General features: G+C 41.6%; 1 protein-coding gene across 1 annotated transcript in view; it reads left to right on the forward strand.

Annotated features, from left to right (window-relative positions):
* Positions 1–18,006, forward strand: part of uggt2 (UDP-glucose glycoprotein glucosyltransferase 2) — a 76,430-nt gene that overhangs the window by 24,358 nt on the left and 34,066 nt on the right. Inside the window, exons 15-23 of the mRNA XM_063005440.1 lie at positions 4,207–4,292; positions 4,568–4,703; positions 4,933–5,064; positions 10,592–10,756; positions 10,913–11,036; positions 11,136–11,234; positions 11,596–11,690; positions 13,548–13,757; positions 16,379–16,510. Of these exons, the coding sequence (XP_062861510.1) occupies positions 4,207–4,292; positions 4,568–4,703; positions 4,933–5,064; positions 10,592–10,756; positions 10,913–11,036; positions 11,136–11,234; positions 11,596–11,690; positions 13,548–13,757; positions 16,379–16,510 (1,179 nt within the window). The remainder of the gene's footprint in view (positions 1–4,206; positions 4,293–4,567; positions 4,704–4,932; positions 5,065–10,591; positions 10,757–10,912; positions 11,037–11,135; positions 11,235–11,595; positions 11,691–13,547; positions 13,758–16,378; positions 16,511–18,006) is intronic.

The raw sequence follows: 18,006 nt of genomic DNA on the forward strand, positions 1-18,006 counted from the left end.
AGAAAATCCATAAATAAATAGAAAAAAATACTGCAGCCTGTGAGACCCTATTTCTAGCAGGTGAAAGAAGCAGCCAGTGGCAGCGTGTGTTGGAGGGAGTATGTGTCAGTCTACAGCCCTCCTTGGTGTCAGGTGGGGAAGGGGGGGTTCAGTGGGAGCAAGGTTGCAATTAGATGCAACTAGAGTGTGTTAGTGGGAAAAATGTATAAATTGGAAAAAGGTCTTTGTAAATTAGATCACATTAGATCACATCTGTGTGTAATTGCAGTGTAATTGTCTAGCTCATCACAACAAAACCCCAGGGTTAACTCTTAATAATACTACGACCTGGTTGGGCTCTCCTCATGCATACATGTCTGCGGAACGGAAGGCTGTACCTCCTTGCTAAAGCTACAGCAAGACTTGATTTTGGTTGAGATGAATGCATAAGTGGTAATACCTGAAAAGAAAATGCATTTTGCATGCATTTGCTCTTCTCGTCCGTCATAGGGGTTGTGCATGCAGCAGAATAAAACAAGGCACTGAAAATAACTAAATTGAGATGCAGAAAGAGAAAAAGCTGGGAAGAAGAGGTTGCCTTATAATGATCTGCAGAATTTTTTGTTGTCTGGGCGGTCGTCTTCTTAGACATGATTGGCTGTGTGTCTGTTGAGTGGTAGAGACAGTGGTCGAGAAGAGTTTCCTTATTACTGCTGCAATAATGACCTCTGCTGACCAGTTGAATTGTCTGCATAAAGGGTGGTGCAGTGTGCATTAGTGCGCCTCTCTCCAATGTACTCTCTGTATGTGATACTGTGGCCTGTGAGACCCCATCTCTGTTTCTCTGAAAGAAACAGTCAGGGAGCACATGTCAGTCTACAGCCCCTTTTGGTCGGAGGTGGGGGGGGGGGGGGGGTGTTAGCAGGAGGAAGGTAGCGATTAGAAGAAACCAGATTGGGTGAAAATGGGAAAACCTTTATATATATATATATATATATATATACAGTGTATCACAAAAGTGAGTACACCGCTCACATTTCTGCAGATATTTAAGTATATCTTTTCATGGGACAACACTGACAAAATGACACTTTGACACAATGAAAAGTAGTCTGTGTGCAGCTTATATAACAGTGTAAATTTATTCTTCCCTCAAAATAACTCAATATACAGCCATTAATGTCTAAACCACCGGCAACAAAAGTGAGTACACCCCTAAGAGACTACACCCCTAAATGTCCAAATTGAGCACTGCTTGTCATTTTCCCTCCAAAATGTCATGTGATTTGTTAGTGTTACTAGGTCTCAGGTGTGCATAGGGAGCAGGTGTGTTCAATTTAGTAGTACAGCTCTCACACTCTCTCATACTGGTCACTGAAAGTTCCAACATGGCACCTCATGGCAAAGAACTCTCTGAGGATCTTAAAAGACGAATTGTTGCGCTACATGAAGATGGCCAAGGCTACAAGAAGATTGCCAACACCCTGAAACTGAGCTGCAGCACAGTGGCCAAGATCATCCAGCGTTTTAAAAGAGCAGGGTCCACTCAGAACAGACCTCGCGTTGGTCGTCCAAAGAAGCTGAGTGCACGTGCTCAGCGTCACATCCAACTGCTGTCTTTGAAAGATAGGCGCAGGAGTGCTGTCAGCATTGCTGCAGAGATTGAAAAGGTGGGGGGTCAGCCTGTCAGTGCTCAGACCATACGCCGCACACTACATCAAATTGGTCTGCATGGCTGTCACCCCAGAAGGAAGCCTCTTCTGAAGTCTCTACACAAGAAAGCCTGCAAACAGTTTGCTGAAGACATGTCAACAAAGGACATGGATTACTGGAACCATGTCCTATGGTCTGATGAGACCAAGATTAATTTGTTTGGTTCAGATGGTCTCAAGCATGTGTGGCGGCAATCAGGTGAGGAGTACAAAGATAAGTGTGTCATACCTACAGTCAAGCATGGTGGTGGGAATGCCATGGTCTGGGGCTGCATGAGTGCAGCAGGTGTTGGGGAGTTACATTTCATTGAGGGACACATGAACTCCAATATGTACTGTGAAATACTGAAGCAGAGCATGATCCCCTCCCTCCGGAAACTGGGTCGCAGGGCAGTGTTCCAGCATGATAATGACCCCAAACACACCTCTAAGACGACCACTGCTTTATTGAAGAGGCTGAGGGTAAAGGTGATGGACTGGCCAAGCATGTCTCCAGACCTAAACCCAATAGAACATCTTTGGGGCATCCTCAAGCGGAAGGTGGAGGAGCGCAAAGTCTCGAATATCCGCCAGCTCCGTGATGTCGTCATGGAGGAGTGGAAAAGCATTCCAGTGGCAACCTGTGAAGCTCTGGTAAACTCCATGCCCAGGAGAGTTAAGGCAGTTCTGGGAAATAATGGTGGCCACACAAAATATTGACACTTCAGGAACTTTCACTAAGGGGTGTACTCACTTTTGTTGCCGGTAGTTTAGACATTAATGGCTGTATATTGAGTTATTTTGAGGGAAGAATAAATTTACACTGTTATATAAGCTGCACACAGACTACTTTTCATTGTGTCAAAGTGTCATTTTGTCAGTGTTGTCCCATGAAAAGATATACTTAAATATCTGCAGAAATGTGAGGGGTGTACTCACTTTTGTGATACACTGTATATATATATATATATATATATATATATATATATACAGTATACTGTATATACTGTGTATATATATATGAAGAAAAAATATAAATAGAACTATAAAATAACATTGTGTTTATCATTAAAATAATTATTAATCCCTCTGTTGATCAGCAGTTTTATCTCAAATATTGGAAATACATTTCAGTAGTTCACAGCAGTGTAGTTTATTAGTACATCATGAAACAACGGTGGCTTGGAGGGTAGCACTGTCACCGAACAGCAAGAAGGTCCTGGGTTCGATTCCCTGGTGGAGTGGTCTGGGTCCTTTCTGTGTGGAGTTTGCATTTTTTCCCCGTGTCTGCCTGGGTTTCCTTCGGGAGCTCCAGTTTCCTCCCACAGTCCAAAGACATGCAAGTGAGGTGAACTGGAGACACGAAATTGTCCATTGTGTTTGACATTATGTAACACTCACTTGGTCTACTTTATCAAAAAGAATGAGGTTAACAGATTTTTAAAGAGGGGGGGGGGGATGTCTTCCTGATAGTAAGAATACCATTATCAATACTTTGCAAATTAGATGTTTGTTTCTCTTCACTGTGTACAGACATACCAAAAAAAAATGAGACGTTCACCACCATATTATCATAGGCAAGTTTCAAACTTTATACCATTGACCCATGTCTGTGATAAATGAAAAAAAAAATAATAAGGATGTAAAGAGTCCCTCTGCAAGTAGCTTTTAGCAGGTAAACTTAACCAGTCTCACCAATTTCCAGAAAGTCCATTGACCGTTCAATTTGATGTTGATGACAGTTCAATGATGGTTGACCCAGTTCACCTGTAATCCATTTGCATTTGACTGCCAGTCTGAAAGCCTCTGTAGGATACTTGATGACTGTGGAATAGGTCCTAAACAGTTAAAAGTTGTTGGGCACACAAAACCAGGATGACCACCGGAGTAACAAAAAAAAAAAACAGCAAATTTGAATTTGGCAGAAATCTAGAATTGAATCCAGACCAAGTTCAGCTGTAGAAAAAAGCCCTTCTGAAAAAGAAAACATAAACAGGTATAACTACATGGGTAACACACTGTTTCCTTCCAATTAAAACAACTACAAATATCCAAAAGTTACTTACGTTGGGCTAAAAGAACAATATATTTTCCCAACAAGGGAGCATAAAGATGTCCTGCATGCCACAAATTGCCACAAAGAAGCATTTTCCCTCTCAAACTAACTCTTCTTCTCCCTCTTAATTTTACACCTGAGGGTCACAGTTAAACTTGTGTAACCAGTAATTACCTGTCCGGTCATGAATGTAACCAAAGTATGTAAAACATGACGTTAAAATCCTAATAAATTAATTAATAGCACATCATAACAAAACCCCAGGGTTAACTCTTAATGATACCTTGACCTGGTTGGACCCTTATGCATACCTGTCTGAGGAAGGGAATACTGTACTGTCATAGAGGTTGTGCATGCAGCAGAATAAAACAAGGCACTGATTTTAACTATATTGTGGTGCAAAAAGAGAGAGTTGGAAAAAAACTTGATGTTGCAGAAACTTGATGTGATGTAAGATGAGTTTTTACCGTATTTTTGCAGGTGTTGTTTCTGGACCCAGCTCAGGAAGACAGTATCGAACTGGTCAAACTAGCCGAACTCTTTTACAAGCACAAGATTCCTCTCAGGTCTGGTCCCAAACTGCACTGCACTGCGTTTTAGTAGGAACAACATTTCTAGTCTAATTACTTCATATGGGACACATTATATAACCTTTTTCCATTCTGTTTCTTGCTGTAATAAAATAACTGAAGAGAAAAATTAGTCTGTGTTGGTCCAGGTCAATTATTACTAATCACACTTTGTGTAAATGGATCAATAATGATGCTGACAGGGAACTTGATTTAAGTTGCTGCTAATTTGTGCACCAGTGTGAGAGTAATTATCCCCTAACTTCTTTTAGGATTGGATTTGTCTTGATTGTGAATAACGATGAAAAAGTGGATGGATATGAAGATGCGGGCGTTGCTTTATTCAGAGTTTTAAACTACATTACAGAAGAATATGATGTAACACAGGCTCTCTTATCCATGGTGTCCGTGAGTACTAACTTTCTCATTGTTTTACTTGTTTTACCGCTTTTGAGTCTGTAGCCTGTAGTGTTTACTCTAATGTGATTTCACTGAGGCTTTTCTAATATCATTAGAATAAAAAAGGGTTTGTTTGGTGCATCAGCTCAGCTTTGAGGCAGGAACGTACATTAGTAGCTGTTTGAGATGTCAGATACAGTAAACTTATTATGTAAATGTCATCTTAATGCTTCTGCAGATGTACAACAAAGTGGATGTTGGAGATTCTCTAACGGTTGGTACTGTGACTGCATACCTGAAGAAGAAATTTCCCAAAGCTAACGCTGCCAAGATTATCGGAGTGGATTCAAGCTATGATCATAAGAGAAAGGTATGAGACATGTGCTTTTCCAAAATGTGATTTGCTTCTGTGGTACTCTACAAAATATAATGTTTTACATAAAGAAGGTGATCCGATTGGCTGAGCCATGAATGGGTTTTACAGATGCTGAGCGTTTTTTGGCTGCCAGTCAAAGGGAATTCAATTTACTTTAATCAAGTGTGTCTAAACATTGACTGGTAGTGCACATAATTACTTTAAATAGCAATCCTATGTCCGCTTTTAAAAAGCTTTTGTATTTTACAAAGCCTCACAGGGAGTCAGGATTTGCTTTTTTCCACCTTATCTGTACAAATTGACTTGAGGGAATGTTTATCAGAATGTTTTTTTGGATTTCCCCTTTTGTCTACCCAATCTAGTCATTTCCAATTCCCAATTGTGAAACCACAGCCACTTGCACAACCCCCAATCTGATTAAGGAGAGCCAGATTACCACACGTCACCTCTAAAACGTGTCCAATCTGCAGCCACTTCTTATTACCTGCCAGTGTTGGGTTCCCACACAGAGCTGGATGTTTGATAACGGACAGATTGACACACCAACACCTAATACTAAGAGAAGACCCCAGACTTTTTAAAGAATGTGAGACACCCATCACCATAAAACACATCCTCAACGAATGCCCAAAGTACAACAGTAAAAGACTACATACACTGATCAGCCATAACATTAAAACCACCTCCTTGTTTCTACACTCACTGTCCAATTTATCAGCTCCACTTACCATATAGAAGCACTTTGTAGTTCTACAATTACTGACTGTAGTTCATCTATTTCTCTACATACTTTTTTAGCGTGCTTTTACCCTGTTCTTCAATGGTCAGGACCACCACAGAGCAGGTATTATTTAGGTGATGGATCATTCTCAGCACTGCAGTGATACTATCATGGTGGTGGTGTGTTAGTGTGTGTTGTGCTGGTATGAGTGGATCAGACACAGCAGCACTGCTGGAGTTTTTAAATACCGTGTCCACTCACTGTCCACTCTATTAGACACTCCTACCTAGTTGGTCCACCTTGTAGATGTAAAGTCAGAGACGATCGCTCATCTATTGCTGCTGTTTGAGTTGGTCATCTTCTAGGCCAGGGGTCATCAAACTACGGCCTAGTAGATGCTTTCATCTGACCGGCCCCTTTAACCACAGTAGCAATACATGTTGTCTGGCCCCTGTTCATCTTTAAACTCACAGTATTATAGCGAAAAAAAAATAACAGAAAAAAACAAAAATTGGCCACCTGGAGTCTCCGTAGATTATACGGCAGCGATCCAATGGGTGGCGCTCCAAGCATGGTGGGTTCGGCGAGAGGAGCGATTGTGCGTATCAATAGAGAGATGACTGACCGCAGCCACTGCACTGCGTTGCAAAGCAGTTAAATGGAATTTCATTATGAAAATCGTTGTGTCCTGTGTTGATTTCATTAAAACTAATGCTCTTAACTACAGGCAGATTCAGGAATTATTGTCCTGTTTGGACGCAAACAATTTTACTTGGTATACGACCTTTGTTTGGAATACGACTCGCGTGCTAGTACTTGCACGGGTCAAAATGAGTCACGACACCGCGCGCTACTCTTGTTTACCTCTCGCGAGACAAAGCCACGAGCGTTAACGGTGTGCCGTATTGCTAGGCAACATCAGGGCGAACATAACATTCGCAAACTATTACACTATTTCTTGGACGAAACACCCGCTTAATGATCAGGATTACTGTTTATATTAATCTGGACATTTCCATGTATTAGTACATGACTTAAAATAGTGTTCAACCAAGTTTGTACTTTTTCTTTTCAGTGGCGTATTAATATGGAATGATGTGAGGTGGTGACAGGTGCGCTTATATCAGTGATTTTACAATGGCTTTAAACGCGGCTCAGCCAATCAGATTTTAGGACCGGAACTATCCGTTTTATACATTATTTTATACAACCCCATCAACGTATAATATGCCAATAACAATAGGATTTTTTTTCATGGGAACGGATTAATCATTTTCCCTTTATTTCTAATGGGAAGAATTCGTTTGGTATACGTCCTGTTTGGTATGAATCCAAGGATCTGGAACGGATTAAGGACGTATACCGAAGTGAGCAGACTTTATCGAAGTTTAAACACCTTAAATCTCCAACTAGATTCAGACTCACTCATCAACACTTATTAGCTATTATGACTGGCAGTAACAAATATGGAACCTGATGCTTACTGTCTCGTCAGGCAAAAGCAGACTCACAGTTCACACTGATTTTTGGGGAAACACTGTATGAGTTGGGATAATGGAAATGATTCAAATAAATAAAATGTCTGCATTATCATTATGAAGTAAAATTATACTACAGTTATACACAGCAGACAATACATCCAGTATACATAGTAATTAGCTTTTTTTGGGGTGTGTTTACTATTTCATCTGCGGTCCGGCCTCCCGAAACACTGAAGAACAGTAATCCGGCCCTTAAGTTAAAAAGTTTGAGGACCCCTGTTCTAGGCCTTCATCAGTGGTCACAGGAGGCTACCTACGGGGTGCTGTTGGCTGGATATTTTTGGTTGGTGGACTATTCTCAGTCCAGCAGTGACAGTGTGTGTTATCCACTCATACCAGCACAACACACACTAACACACCACCATGTCAGTGTCACTGCAGTGCTGAGAATGATCCACCACCTAAATAATACCTGCTCTGTAGTGGTCCTGGGAGAGTCCTGACCATAGAAGAACAGCATGAAAGGGGGCTAACAAAGCATGCAGAGAAACAGATGGACTACAGTCAGTAATTGGTCAGTGGAGTGTAGAAACAAGGAGGTGGTTTTAATGTTATGGCTGATCGATATATATATAATACAAGACCAATAAAACTAGCATAAAACACCGCTTCTTGAAGTGAATATCATAAATGTGACAACATGGCATTATAAAAACAAACCAACCATAACATTATTTCAAGAGCAGTGACGTGTTTTTACTGCCAGCGGATAACGTTTTAATAATGTTTTTCTATTTCCTTGTTGCACAATTAATGCAGCAATAAACCGCAATCATCTACATAATAAAGAACGTCTTGGACAAATAAAGCCATCAATATTTACATACACGCTTATACCTTTATCTGTGTAAAAGGGGACCAGGAAAACAGAGCCATCATTTCACTGAGCATATCCATACAGCTATTATTCCTCATACTAAACCTGCGACTGATGTAAAATAATAACTTGTTTTGCAGCAATGTTTACCCACAGCCAGCATACACCAAAATCTTAGTTCTGCCCATTAACAACACCTTATTGGTCAAAGGGCGGTTTTCTTATGCCCCAAACAAACATTGATGTACATTGCTGAATGGTTGGTGGCATGATGGGATCTATTGCAAAGCTTTGGCCAGACATAGCCAATTATAACTGTTTAGACACCCATTCAACCGATAGCACTGCTGAGATTCGAACCCGGATCTCGGCTCTAGTGGGCTGGTGTAATAGACCACTGTGTCTCCCGAGCACTCAACTAAACCATAATTATTAATAGTCACTACATAGAGTATGATCTAAAGACATTATACACTGCTCAAAAAATTAAGGGAACACTTAATCATCACTGTATAACACAAAGTCAGTTCAACTTCAGGGTTATCAGTCTGCCCAGTTAAAAAGCATAAGCGATTGTGAATCAAGTATTGTGAACGGTACCCTGAATGCTGGTGCAGTGGGCCCTGGGTTCCTCCTGGTGCAGGACAATGCCCGACCTCACGTGGCCAGAGTGTGTAGGCAGTTCCTGGACGATAAAGGCATTGATGCCATTGACTGGCCTTCACATTCCTCAGACCTGAATCCAATTGAGAACCTCTGGGACCTTATGTATCAGTGCATCCGACGCCGCCAAGTCGTGCCACAGTCTGTCCAGGAGCTCACTGATGCCCTGATCTAGGTCTGAGAGGACATCCCCCAGGACATTATCCACCTTCTCATCAGGAGCATGCCCAGACGTTGCTGGGAGTGCATACATGCATACACACTACTGAGTAACATCATGAAGTTGCAGAGATGAAATTCACAGCAATTGGATGAGCCCATGATTTCAGTGTTTTACTTTGAGTCCAGCCCTCCATAGGTTGATATTTTTGGTTTCCACTGACTGTTATGTCATTTTGTTCTTACCTAATTACACAATTTATATCAGTAAAGATTTTTTAACTTGAATCTTTCGTTCATCGAGATCCAATGTGTGATTTAAGTGTTCCCTAATTTTTTTGAGCATTGTAGAACCTACCTAGCCCACTTCCTCTGTCTGAACACCCTCCTGTGTCACACTATCTACCTGCATTTCCTACCTCCCTTATGTCAGCATCCTTCTCGATATAGAACTGTCTTTTCTGCCAGTTATAGTACTTTTACTGTACCTTTTCATACATTTGTTTTAAGTTATGTCTCAAATTTATTATTTAATAATCTAAAGGGCCAGTGATAGCTCAGTGGTTAAGGTACTGGACTAGTAAACAGAAGGTTGCCGGTTCAAGCCCCGCCACCACCAAGTTGCCACTGTTGGGTCCCTGAGCAAGGCCCTTAACCCTCAATTGCTCATTGTGTTCAGCTCATTTTGTAAGTCGCTTTGGATAAAAGCGTCTGCTAAATGCTGAAAATGTAAATGTAAATAATAATTTGATTTACTGTGTGTTATCAATGTATATATTAAAAGTAGTCGGCACGGTGGCTAAGTGGGTAGCACTGTCATCTCACAGCAAGAAAGGTCCTGTGTTCAATCCCCAGGTGGGGCGGTCCGGGTCCTTTCTGTGTGGAGTTTGCATGTTCTTCCTGTGTCTGCTTGGGTTTACTTTGGGAGCTCTGGTTTCCTCCCACAGTCCAAAGACATGCAAGTGAGGTGAATTGGAGACACAAAATTGTCCATGACTGTGTTTGATATAACCTTGTGAACTGATGAACCTTGTGTAATGAGTAACTACCGTTCCTGTCATGAATGTAACCAAAAGTGTAACCCATGATGTTAAAATACTAATAAACGACTGCTCAGGTGGCGCAGCGGTAAAAACACACGCTGTTCACCAGAGATGAGATCTCGAATACATTGTATTGAATCTCGGCTCTGCCTGCCGGCTGAGGCTGAGCGGCCACATGAACAACGGTTGGCTTGTTGTTAGATAGGGGTGGGATTAAGCCAGATGGGGACTCTATCTCAGACTAGTGCTATTACGACCTCTGCTGGCTGGTTGGTGGCGCCTGCACGGAGATGGGAAAGGAGTGTGGTAGAGGGTGGGGCTCTCCGTACACAGCGCTGTACTGCACTGCACTCGTCAAGTGTAAGTGATAAGATGTCCGATTGCTGTGCACTTGTCAGAGGGGGCGTGGAGCAGCCTCGTCCTCCCCAATCAGGAGCAGGGACCAGCATTAGTGAGAGGATGCGCTAAAGTGGGAGAAAAAGGGGAGGAAAAAAAATATTAAACAAACAAGTAAGTATTGAAAGCAGCACTAAATGTTAAAACTTGCTTTTCGATGTGCACATTTGTAATGATTTAGGCTGGAACAGTATTCTACAAAAAGAGTGGACTGGGCTCACTTCCTGTGGCTCTGTTTAACGGAGTTCCACTCAGCGCTGAAGAGATGGACCCAGATGAGCTGGAGACCATCCTGCTGCAGCTCATCATGGAGGCCACTAACTTTTTCCAGAGAGCCGTATTCATGGTAGGCTTTTTTTTTTTGGTAGCGTACCAACTTGCAGACGTTGTGTATGTTAATTTATAGAATTAGTTTATGTTTATATAAATAATGCATATAAATATATCACCTGACTGCTATGGTTTGACATCAGAAAGTTTTCCAACCATCTCAAATAAACAGGGTCAGATTTCCGAAGGCACGGATGTGGTGGATTTTTTGATGGAGCAGTCTAACGTGGTGCCACGCATTAACCCTCTCATTCTGAGCTCGGACAGAAAGTATCTGGACTTAACGGCATCTCCAGGTAACAATGAATTGCCCCCAGAAATCCTGATTGGTTATGCTTAGCATCTCAGGGCTTCTGATTGGTTTGAAAAAAAATTTTTTTGTTTAAAAATGACAGTTGCTGATGACTGGAATGATTCAACAATGTTCTCATTCCTGGACTCCAAGGACAAGACGGCTGTTGTTTCTAAGAGAATGAAGTATTTAACCAAGCAGGGTGAGAAAATGAAAGCCTAAGAAGTGCTTTAAACACAGAGATCGTCATTAAATACTATTAATTTATGCTATTCTTCTTACTAAAACAATGTTTTCATTTGTTATTCTTACTTTTTTGCTTTAGAAAGTTTCTTCTCACATTGACCACTGGTGTGTGCTGTCTTTGATGCTTGCCATTGATTTTAGCCTGTGTTTTATTTTCCGCTTGGGTAGATTTTATCGGGTTGATAAATACTTTGCCTCAAGGTCTACACTGAATCTGTAGAGCCTTGCCAGACACATTTGTAATACTTTGACAGGCTGTGTTTTTGGATATAACAACATTAAATATGTCTGTAAATGTGCTATCATTTTTTTATTAGAAGAGCAAGCGGTGTATGGACTGACCAGTTGGATTGTTGTGGACCTTGAGCGGGTCTCTGGAAGGCAGATCCTGTTAAATGCTTTGAAACACATGGTGAGCCGCTGTTGTTTTATTTTTAGGTAATTGTAGCCACAGGGAAAACACTGTCTCCACAGAACAAATGATGCATACGCCAAGTAATTAATTTGAAAACTGTTTAACATTGGTGCTTTTTTTTCGTTTAATATTGTGCCATTGCTAATACAACCCCAAATCAGAAAAAGTTGGGACAGTATGGAAAATGCAAATAAAATAAAACTGCAGTGTTTCTTACATTTACTTTGACTTTTATTTGATTGCAGACAGTTTGAACACAAAATATTTCATGTTTTGTCTGATCAACTTTATTTTATTTGTTAAAATCCCTTTATTCCTGCATTTCAGGCCTGCAACACATTCCCAAAAAAAGTTGGGACAGGGGCAATTTAGGGCTAGTAATGAGATGAAAAAACTAAATAATGATGTGATTCCAAACAGGTGATGTCAACATGTGATTGTAATCATGGTTTGGTACAAAAAAGCAGCATCCAGGAAAGGCTGAGTCTTTGATGAGCAAAGATGATCAGAGGATCTCCAGTTTGTCAACAAATGTGTGAGAACATTATGTAAATGTTAAAAAACAATTTACCTCAAAGACAGATTGGTAGGGATTTGCATCTTTCTCCCTCTACAGTGCATAATATCATTAAAAGATTCAAGGAATCTGAAAGAATTTCAGTACGTAAAGGCCAATGGCGCAAGCTTAAGCTGAATGCTCATGATCTACAAACACTCAGACGGCACTGCATCAAGAACCGCCACTCAACAATAGCTTATATAACCACATGGGTGAGGGATTACTTTGGCAAACCTTTGTTAAGCACTACAATACAGAGTTACATGCATAAATGCCACTTAAAACTTGACTGTGCAAAAAAGGAGCTTTATGTTAACCATGTTCAGAAGCGGCGTCGACTTCTCTGGCCTCGGAGGCATCTAGGATGGACCATCACACAGTGGAAATGTGTATTGTTGTCAGATGAATCAGCATTTTTTGGAAAAAAAATGGACGCTGTGTGCTCCGGACCAAAGACGAAAAGGACCATCCAGACTGTTATCAGCAACAAGTCCAAAAGCCAGGTTCTGTCATGCTATGGGGCTGTGTCAGTGCTCCTGTCGAAGGTCATTTACACTTTTGTGATGGCAGCATTAATGAAGTAAAGTACATTGAGATCTTAGAGCAACATATGCTGCCTTCAAGACGTCATCTGGTTCAGGGACATCCATGCATTTTTCAACAAGACAATGCAAAACCACATGCTGCACACATTACAAAAGCATGGGTGCGGAAGAAGAGGGTACGGGTACTGGAGTGGCCTGCCTGCAGTCCTGACCTGTCCCCAGTAGAGAATGTGTGTAGAACTTTAAAAAGAAAAATGTGACAACAACGACCCCGTACTGTTGCACATCTTAAGACGTGTTTGCAGGAAGAATGGGACAAAATAAAAGCTGAAACACTAAATCACTTGGTATCCTCGGTGCCAAAACGTCTTTTAAGTGTGGTGAAAAGGAATGGCAACATTACAAAGTGGTAAATGCTTTACTGTCCCAACTTTTTCTGGAATGTGTTGCAGGCCTGAAATGCAGGAATGGATGTTTATTAATAAATGAAATGAAGTTGAGCAGACAAAACATGAAATATCTCAGGTTCATCCTGTCTGCAATGAAATAAAAATCTAAGTAAATGTAAGATGTAAATGTTTTTTTATTATTTGCATTTTTCATCCTGTCCCAACTTTTTTTGATTTGGGGTTGTAAACAAGCCCTCAGAATCTCCGTTAACCAAAATTGAGAAGTGCTGTCAAAATACTGATGGTTTGTAAATGATTGCTGTTTCTGAGCATCACTAACCCTTTGTTTGTTTGGCTGCAGAAATCCAGTGGTTCCAGTACTCGTGTTGGTGTGATAAATAACCCAAGTGACAAACCCACAGAAGAGAATAGCAGTCTATACAGAGCCATATGGGCTTCCCTCCTTACTCAGAGCATCAAGAACTCTCTTGACCTTACCGTCAAACTACTTAAAGAAGAAACTGCTCAGTTCCTCAGACAGGGCACCAAGATTAAGGATCTGCTTTTAAAGGTTAGCAGTGCATGAAAAATGCTTTCTATTTAGCAGCATTAAATTGTGCATTTCTGCTGGGTGGCAAGATACACTTACAGTGTATCACAAAAGTGAGTACACCCCTCACATTTCTGCAAATATTTTATTATATCTTTTCATGGGACAACACTATAGACATGAAACTTGGATATAACTTAGAGTAGTCAGTGTACAGCTTGTATAGCAGTGTAGATTTACTGTCTTCTGAAAATAACTCAACACACAGCCATTAATGTCTAAATGGTTGGCAACATAAGTGAGTACACCCCACAGTGAACATGTCCAAATTGTGCCCAAAGTGTCAATATTTTGTGTGACCACCATTATTATCCAGCACTGCCTTAACCCTCCTGGGCATGGAATCAACCAGAGCTGCACAGGTTGCTACTGGAATCCTCTTCCACTCCTCCATGATGACATCACGGAGCTGGTGGATGTTAGACACCTTGAACTCCTCCACCTTCCACTTGAGGATGCGCCACAGGTGCTCAATTGGGTTTAGTCCATCACCTTTACCTTCAGCTTCCTCAGCAAGGCAGTTGTCATCTTGGAGGTTGTGTTTGGGGTCGTTATCCTGTTGGAAAACTGCCATGAGGCCCAGTTTTCGAAGGGAGGGGATCATGCTCTGTTTCAGAATGTCACAGTACATGTTGGAATTCATGTTTCCCTAAATGAACTGCAGCTCCCCAGTGCCAGCAACACTCATGCAGCCCAAGACCATGATGCTACCATCACCATGCTTGACTGTAGGCAAGATACAGTTGTCTTGGTACTTCTCACCAGGGCGCCGCCACACATGCTGGACACCATCTGAGCCAAACAAGTTTATCTTGGTCTCGTCAGACCACAGGGCATTCCCGTAATCCATGTTCTTGGACTGCTTGTTTTCAGCAAACTGTTTGCTGGCTTTCTTGTGCGTCAGCTTCCTTCTGGGATGACAACCATGCAGACCGAGTTGATGCAGTGTGCGGCGTATGGTCTGAGCACTGACAGGCCGACCTCCCGCGTCTTCAACCTCTGCAGCAATGCTGGCAGCACTCATGTGTCTATTTTTTAAAGCCAACCTCTGGATATGACGCCGAACACGTGGACTCAACTTCTTTGGTCGACCCTGGTGAAGCCTGTTCCGAGTGGAACCTGTCCTGGAAAACCGCTGTATGACCTTGGCCACCATGCTGTAGCTCAGTTTCAGGGTGTTAGCAATCTTCTTATAGCCCAGGCCATCTTTGTGGAGAGCAACAATTCTATTTCTCACATCCTCAGAGAGTTCTTTGCCATGAGGTGCCATGTTGAATATCCAGTGGCCAGTATGAGAGAATTGTACCCAAAACACCAAATTTAACAGCCCTGCTCCCCATTTACACCTGGGACCTTGACACATGACACCAGGGAGGGACAACGACACATTTGGGCACAATTTGGACATGTTCACTGTGGGGTGTACTCACTTATGTTGCCAGCTATTTAGACATTAATGGCTGTGTGTTGAGTTATTTTCAGAAGACAGTAAATCTACACTGCTATACAAGCTGTACACTGACTACTCTAAGTTATATCCAAGTTTCATGTCTATAGTGTTGTCCCATGAAAAGATATAATGAAATATTTGCAGAAATGTGAGGGGTGTACTCACTTTTGTGATACACTGTATATTGCCAAAAGTATTCACTCACCCATCCAAATCATTGAATTCAGGTGTTCCAATCACTTCCATGGCCACAGATGTATAAAACCAAGTACCTAGACATGCAGACTGCTTCTACAAACATTAGTGAAAGAATGGGTCTCTCTCAGGAGCTCAGTGAATTCCAACGTGGTACCGTGATAGGATGCCACCTGTGCAACAAGTCCAGCCGTGAAATGTCCTCGCTATTAAATATTCCACAGTCAACTGTCAGTGGTATTATAACAAAGCGGAAGCGATAAGGAACGACAGCAAAATGACAGAGCGGGGTCAGCGGATGCTGAGGCGCATAGTGCACAGAGGTCGCCAACTTTCTGCAGAGTCAATCGCTACAGAACTCCAAACTTCATGTGGCCTTCAGATTAGCTTGAGAACAGTGCATAGAGAGCTTCATGGAATGGGTTTTCATGGCCGAGCAGCTGCATCCAAGTCTTACATCACCAAGCGCAATGTAAAGCGTCAGATGCAGTGGTGTAAAGCACGCCACCACTGGACTCAGTGGAGACGTGTTCTCTGAAGTGACAAATCACGCTTCTCCGTCTGGCAATCCGATGGACGAGTCTGGGTTTGGCGGTTGCCAGGAGAACGGTACTTGTCTGACTGCATTGTGCCAAGTGTAAAGTTTGGTGGAGGGGGGATTATGGTGTGCGGTACTTTTGGCAATATAGTGTAGACACAATCTGGTTGAAGGGAAGATTGAATGGGTTTTTCATTGCTGCTTTAATTGCAACCTCAGGAGAGATGGAAGAGTCATTGGTTATAGTGCGCTCTGTAGGACCCTGTCTCAGACAGCAGAAAAGTGACAGTTGTAGACTGTGTGGCTGATAGCACAGCTAAGATTTAATTTCTAATATTTTGCTATAAATGACTTGCTTTGCCTTGGTAATTGTTAACTGTATATGATGCTGTGCTGCAGGGCATGGACCAGGACAACTTTGAGAAGAAGTTTAACACGCTGGAGTTGGATTTTCTGCGCAGCCAGCACATATTCTGTCAGGAGGTGCTAAAGCTAAAACCTGGACAGTCAGCTGTGGTCAGCAACGGCAGGGTGAGACTTCATTTCTTAACTTACAAACATACACCAATGAGGCATAACATTATGACCACCTTCCTAATATTGTGTTGGTCCCCCTTTTGCTGCCCCATATGCAACAAACTGCGATGCACTGTGTATTCTTCAACCTTTCTATCAGAACCAGCATTAACTTCTTCAGCAATTTGAGCTACAGTAGCTCGTCTGTTTGTGGATCAGACCACACGGGTCAGCCTTCGCTCCCCACATGCATCAATGAGCCTTGGCCGCCCATGACCCTGTCGCCGGTTTACCACTGTTCCTTCCTTGGACCACTTTTGATCGATACTGACCACTGCAGACCGGGAACACCCCACAAGAGCTGCAGTTTTGGAGTTGCTCTGACCCAGTCGTCTAGCCATTACAAACCTCTCTTAATTATTACTGCTCATAAGTTCTCTCCACTAATGAAATTCCTCACTCGTTTTAGTACAATAAGTCACTTTGGAAATAACGGCACAGCCAGCACAAAAGCAATTGTGCCTCTTCTTATGTAAATGCTTCTTTACTAAACGGAATACGGTAATCCAAGATCAAGCATTTCCTTGACTAAGAAGCATAAGGAAACAATAAAGGTTTTATTGTATTATTTATTGATTTTTAACTGTTTTTATTTGTGTTTCAGTGTTTTTTTTATTGTATTTGTGTTATTTTCCATGTATAAGTGTCAAAAACAACCCCATTACTTTACATTTGCCTAAAATTTATTAGGTTTTCCATACATCCTTATGGGAAAAAAATCCCTTGAAACTCAGTGCCTTTTAAACTCAGCGCCACACATCCAGAACCAATTGACATTTAGTTTTAAGGTACCAGTGTATTATTTGTATTAAAACTTTACAAAATGGTTACTCTACAGTGAGCTGTACTGTGATCACAGGTGGAGAATGTGATGATTTTATCATCGTTTATATAGTCATACAGTGGGGTCAAAAAGTATTTAGTCAGCCACTGATTGTGCAGGTTCTCCTACTTAGAAAGATGAGAGAGGTCTGTAATTTTCATCATAGGTACACTTCAACTATGAGAGACAGAATGAGAAAAAAAAAATCCAGGAAATCACATTGTAGGATTTTTAAAGAATTTATTTGTAAATTATGGTGGAAAATAAGTATTTGGTCACCCACAAACAAGCAAGATTTCTGGCTCTCACAGACCTGTAACTTCTTCTTTAAGAAGCTCTTCTGTCCTCCACTCGTTACCTGTATTAATGGCACCTGTTTGACCTCATTATCTGTATAAAAGACACCTGTCCACAGCCTCAAACAGTCAGACTCCAAACTCAACCATGGCCAAGACCAAAGAGCTGTCGAAGGACACCAGGAAGAAAATTGTAGACCTGCACCAGGCTGGGAAGAGTGAATCTACAATAGGGAAGCAGGTTGGTGTGAATAAATCAACTGTGGGAACAATTGTAAGAAAATGGAAGACATACAAGACCATTGATAATCTCCCTTGGGAGATCTCATCCC

This window comes from Trichomycterus rosablanca, chromosome 12 (genome assembly GCF_030014385.1).
Source record: "Trichomycterus rosablanca isolate fTriRos1 chromosome 12, fTriRos1.hap1, whole genome shotgun sequence".
Lineage (NCBI taxonomy): Eukaryota > Metazoa > Chordata > Actinopteri > Siluriformes > Trichomycteridae > Trichomycterus > Trichomycterus rosablanca.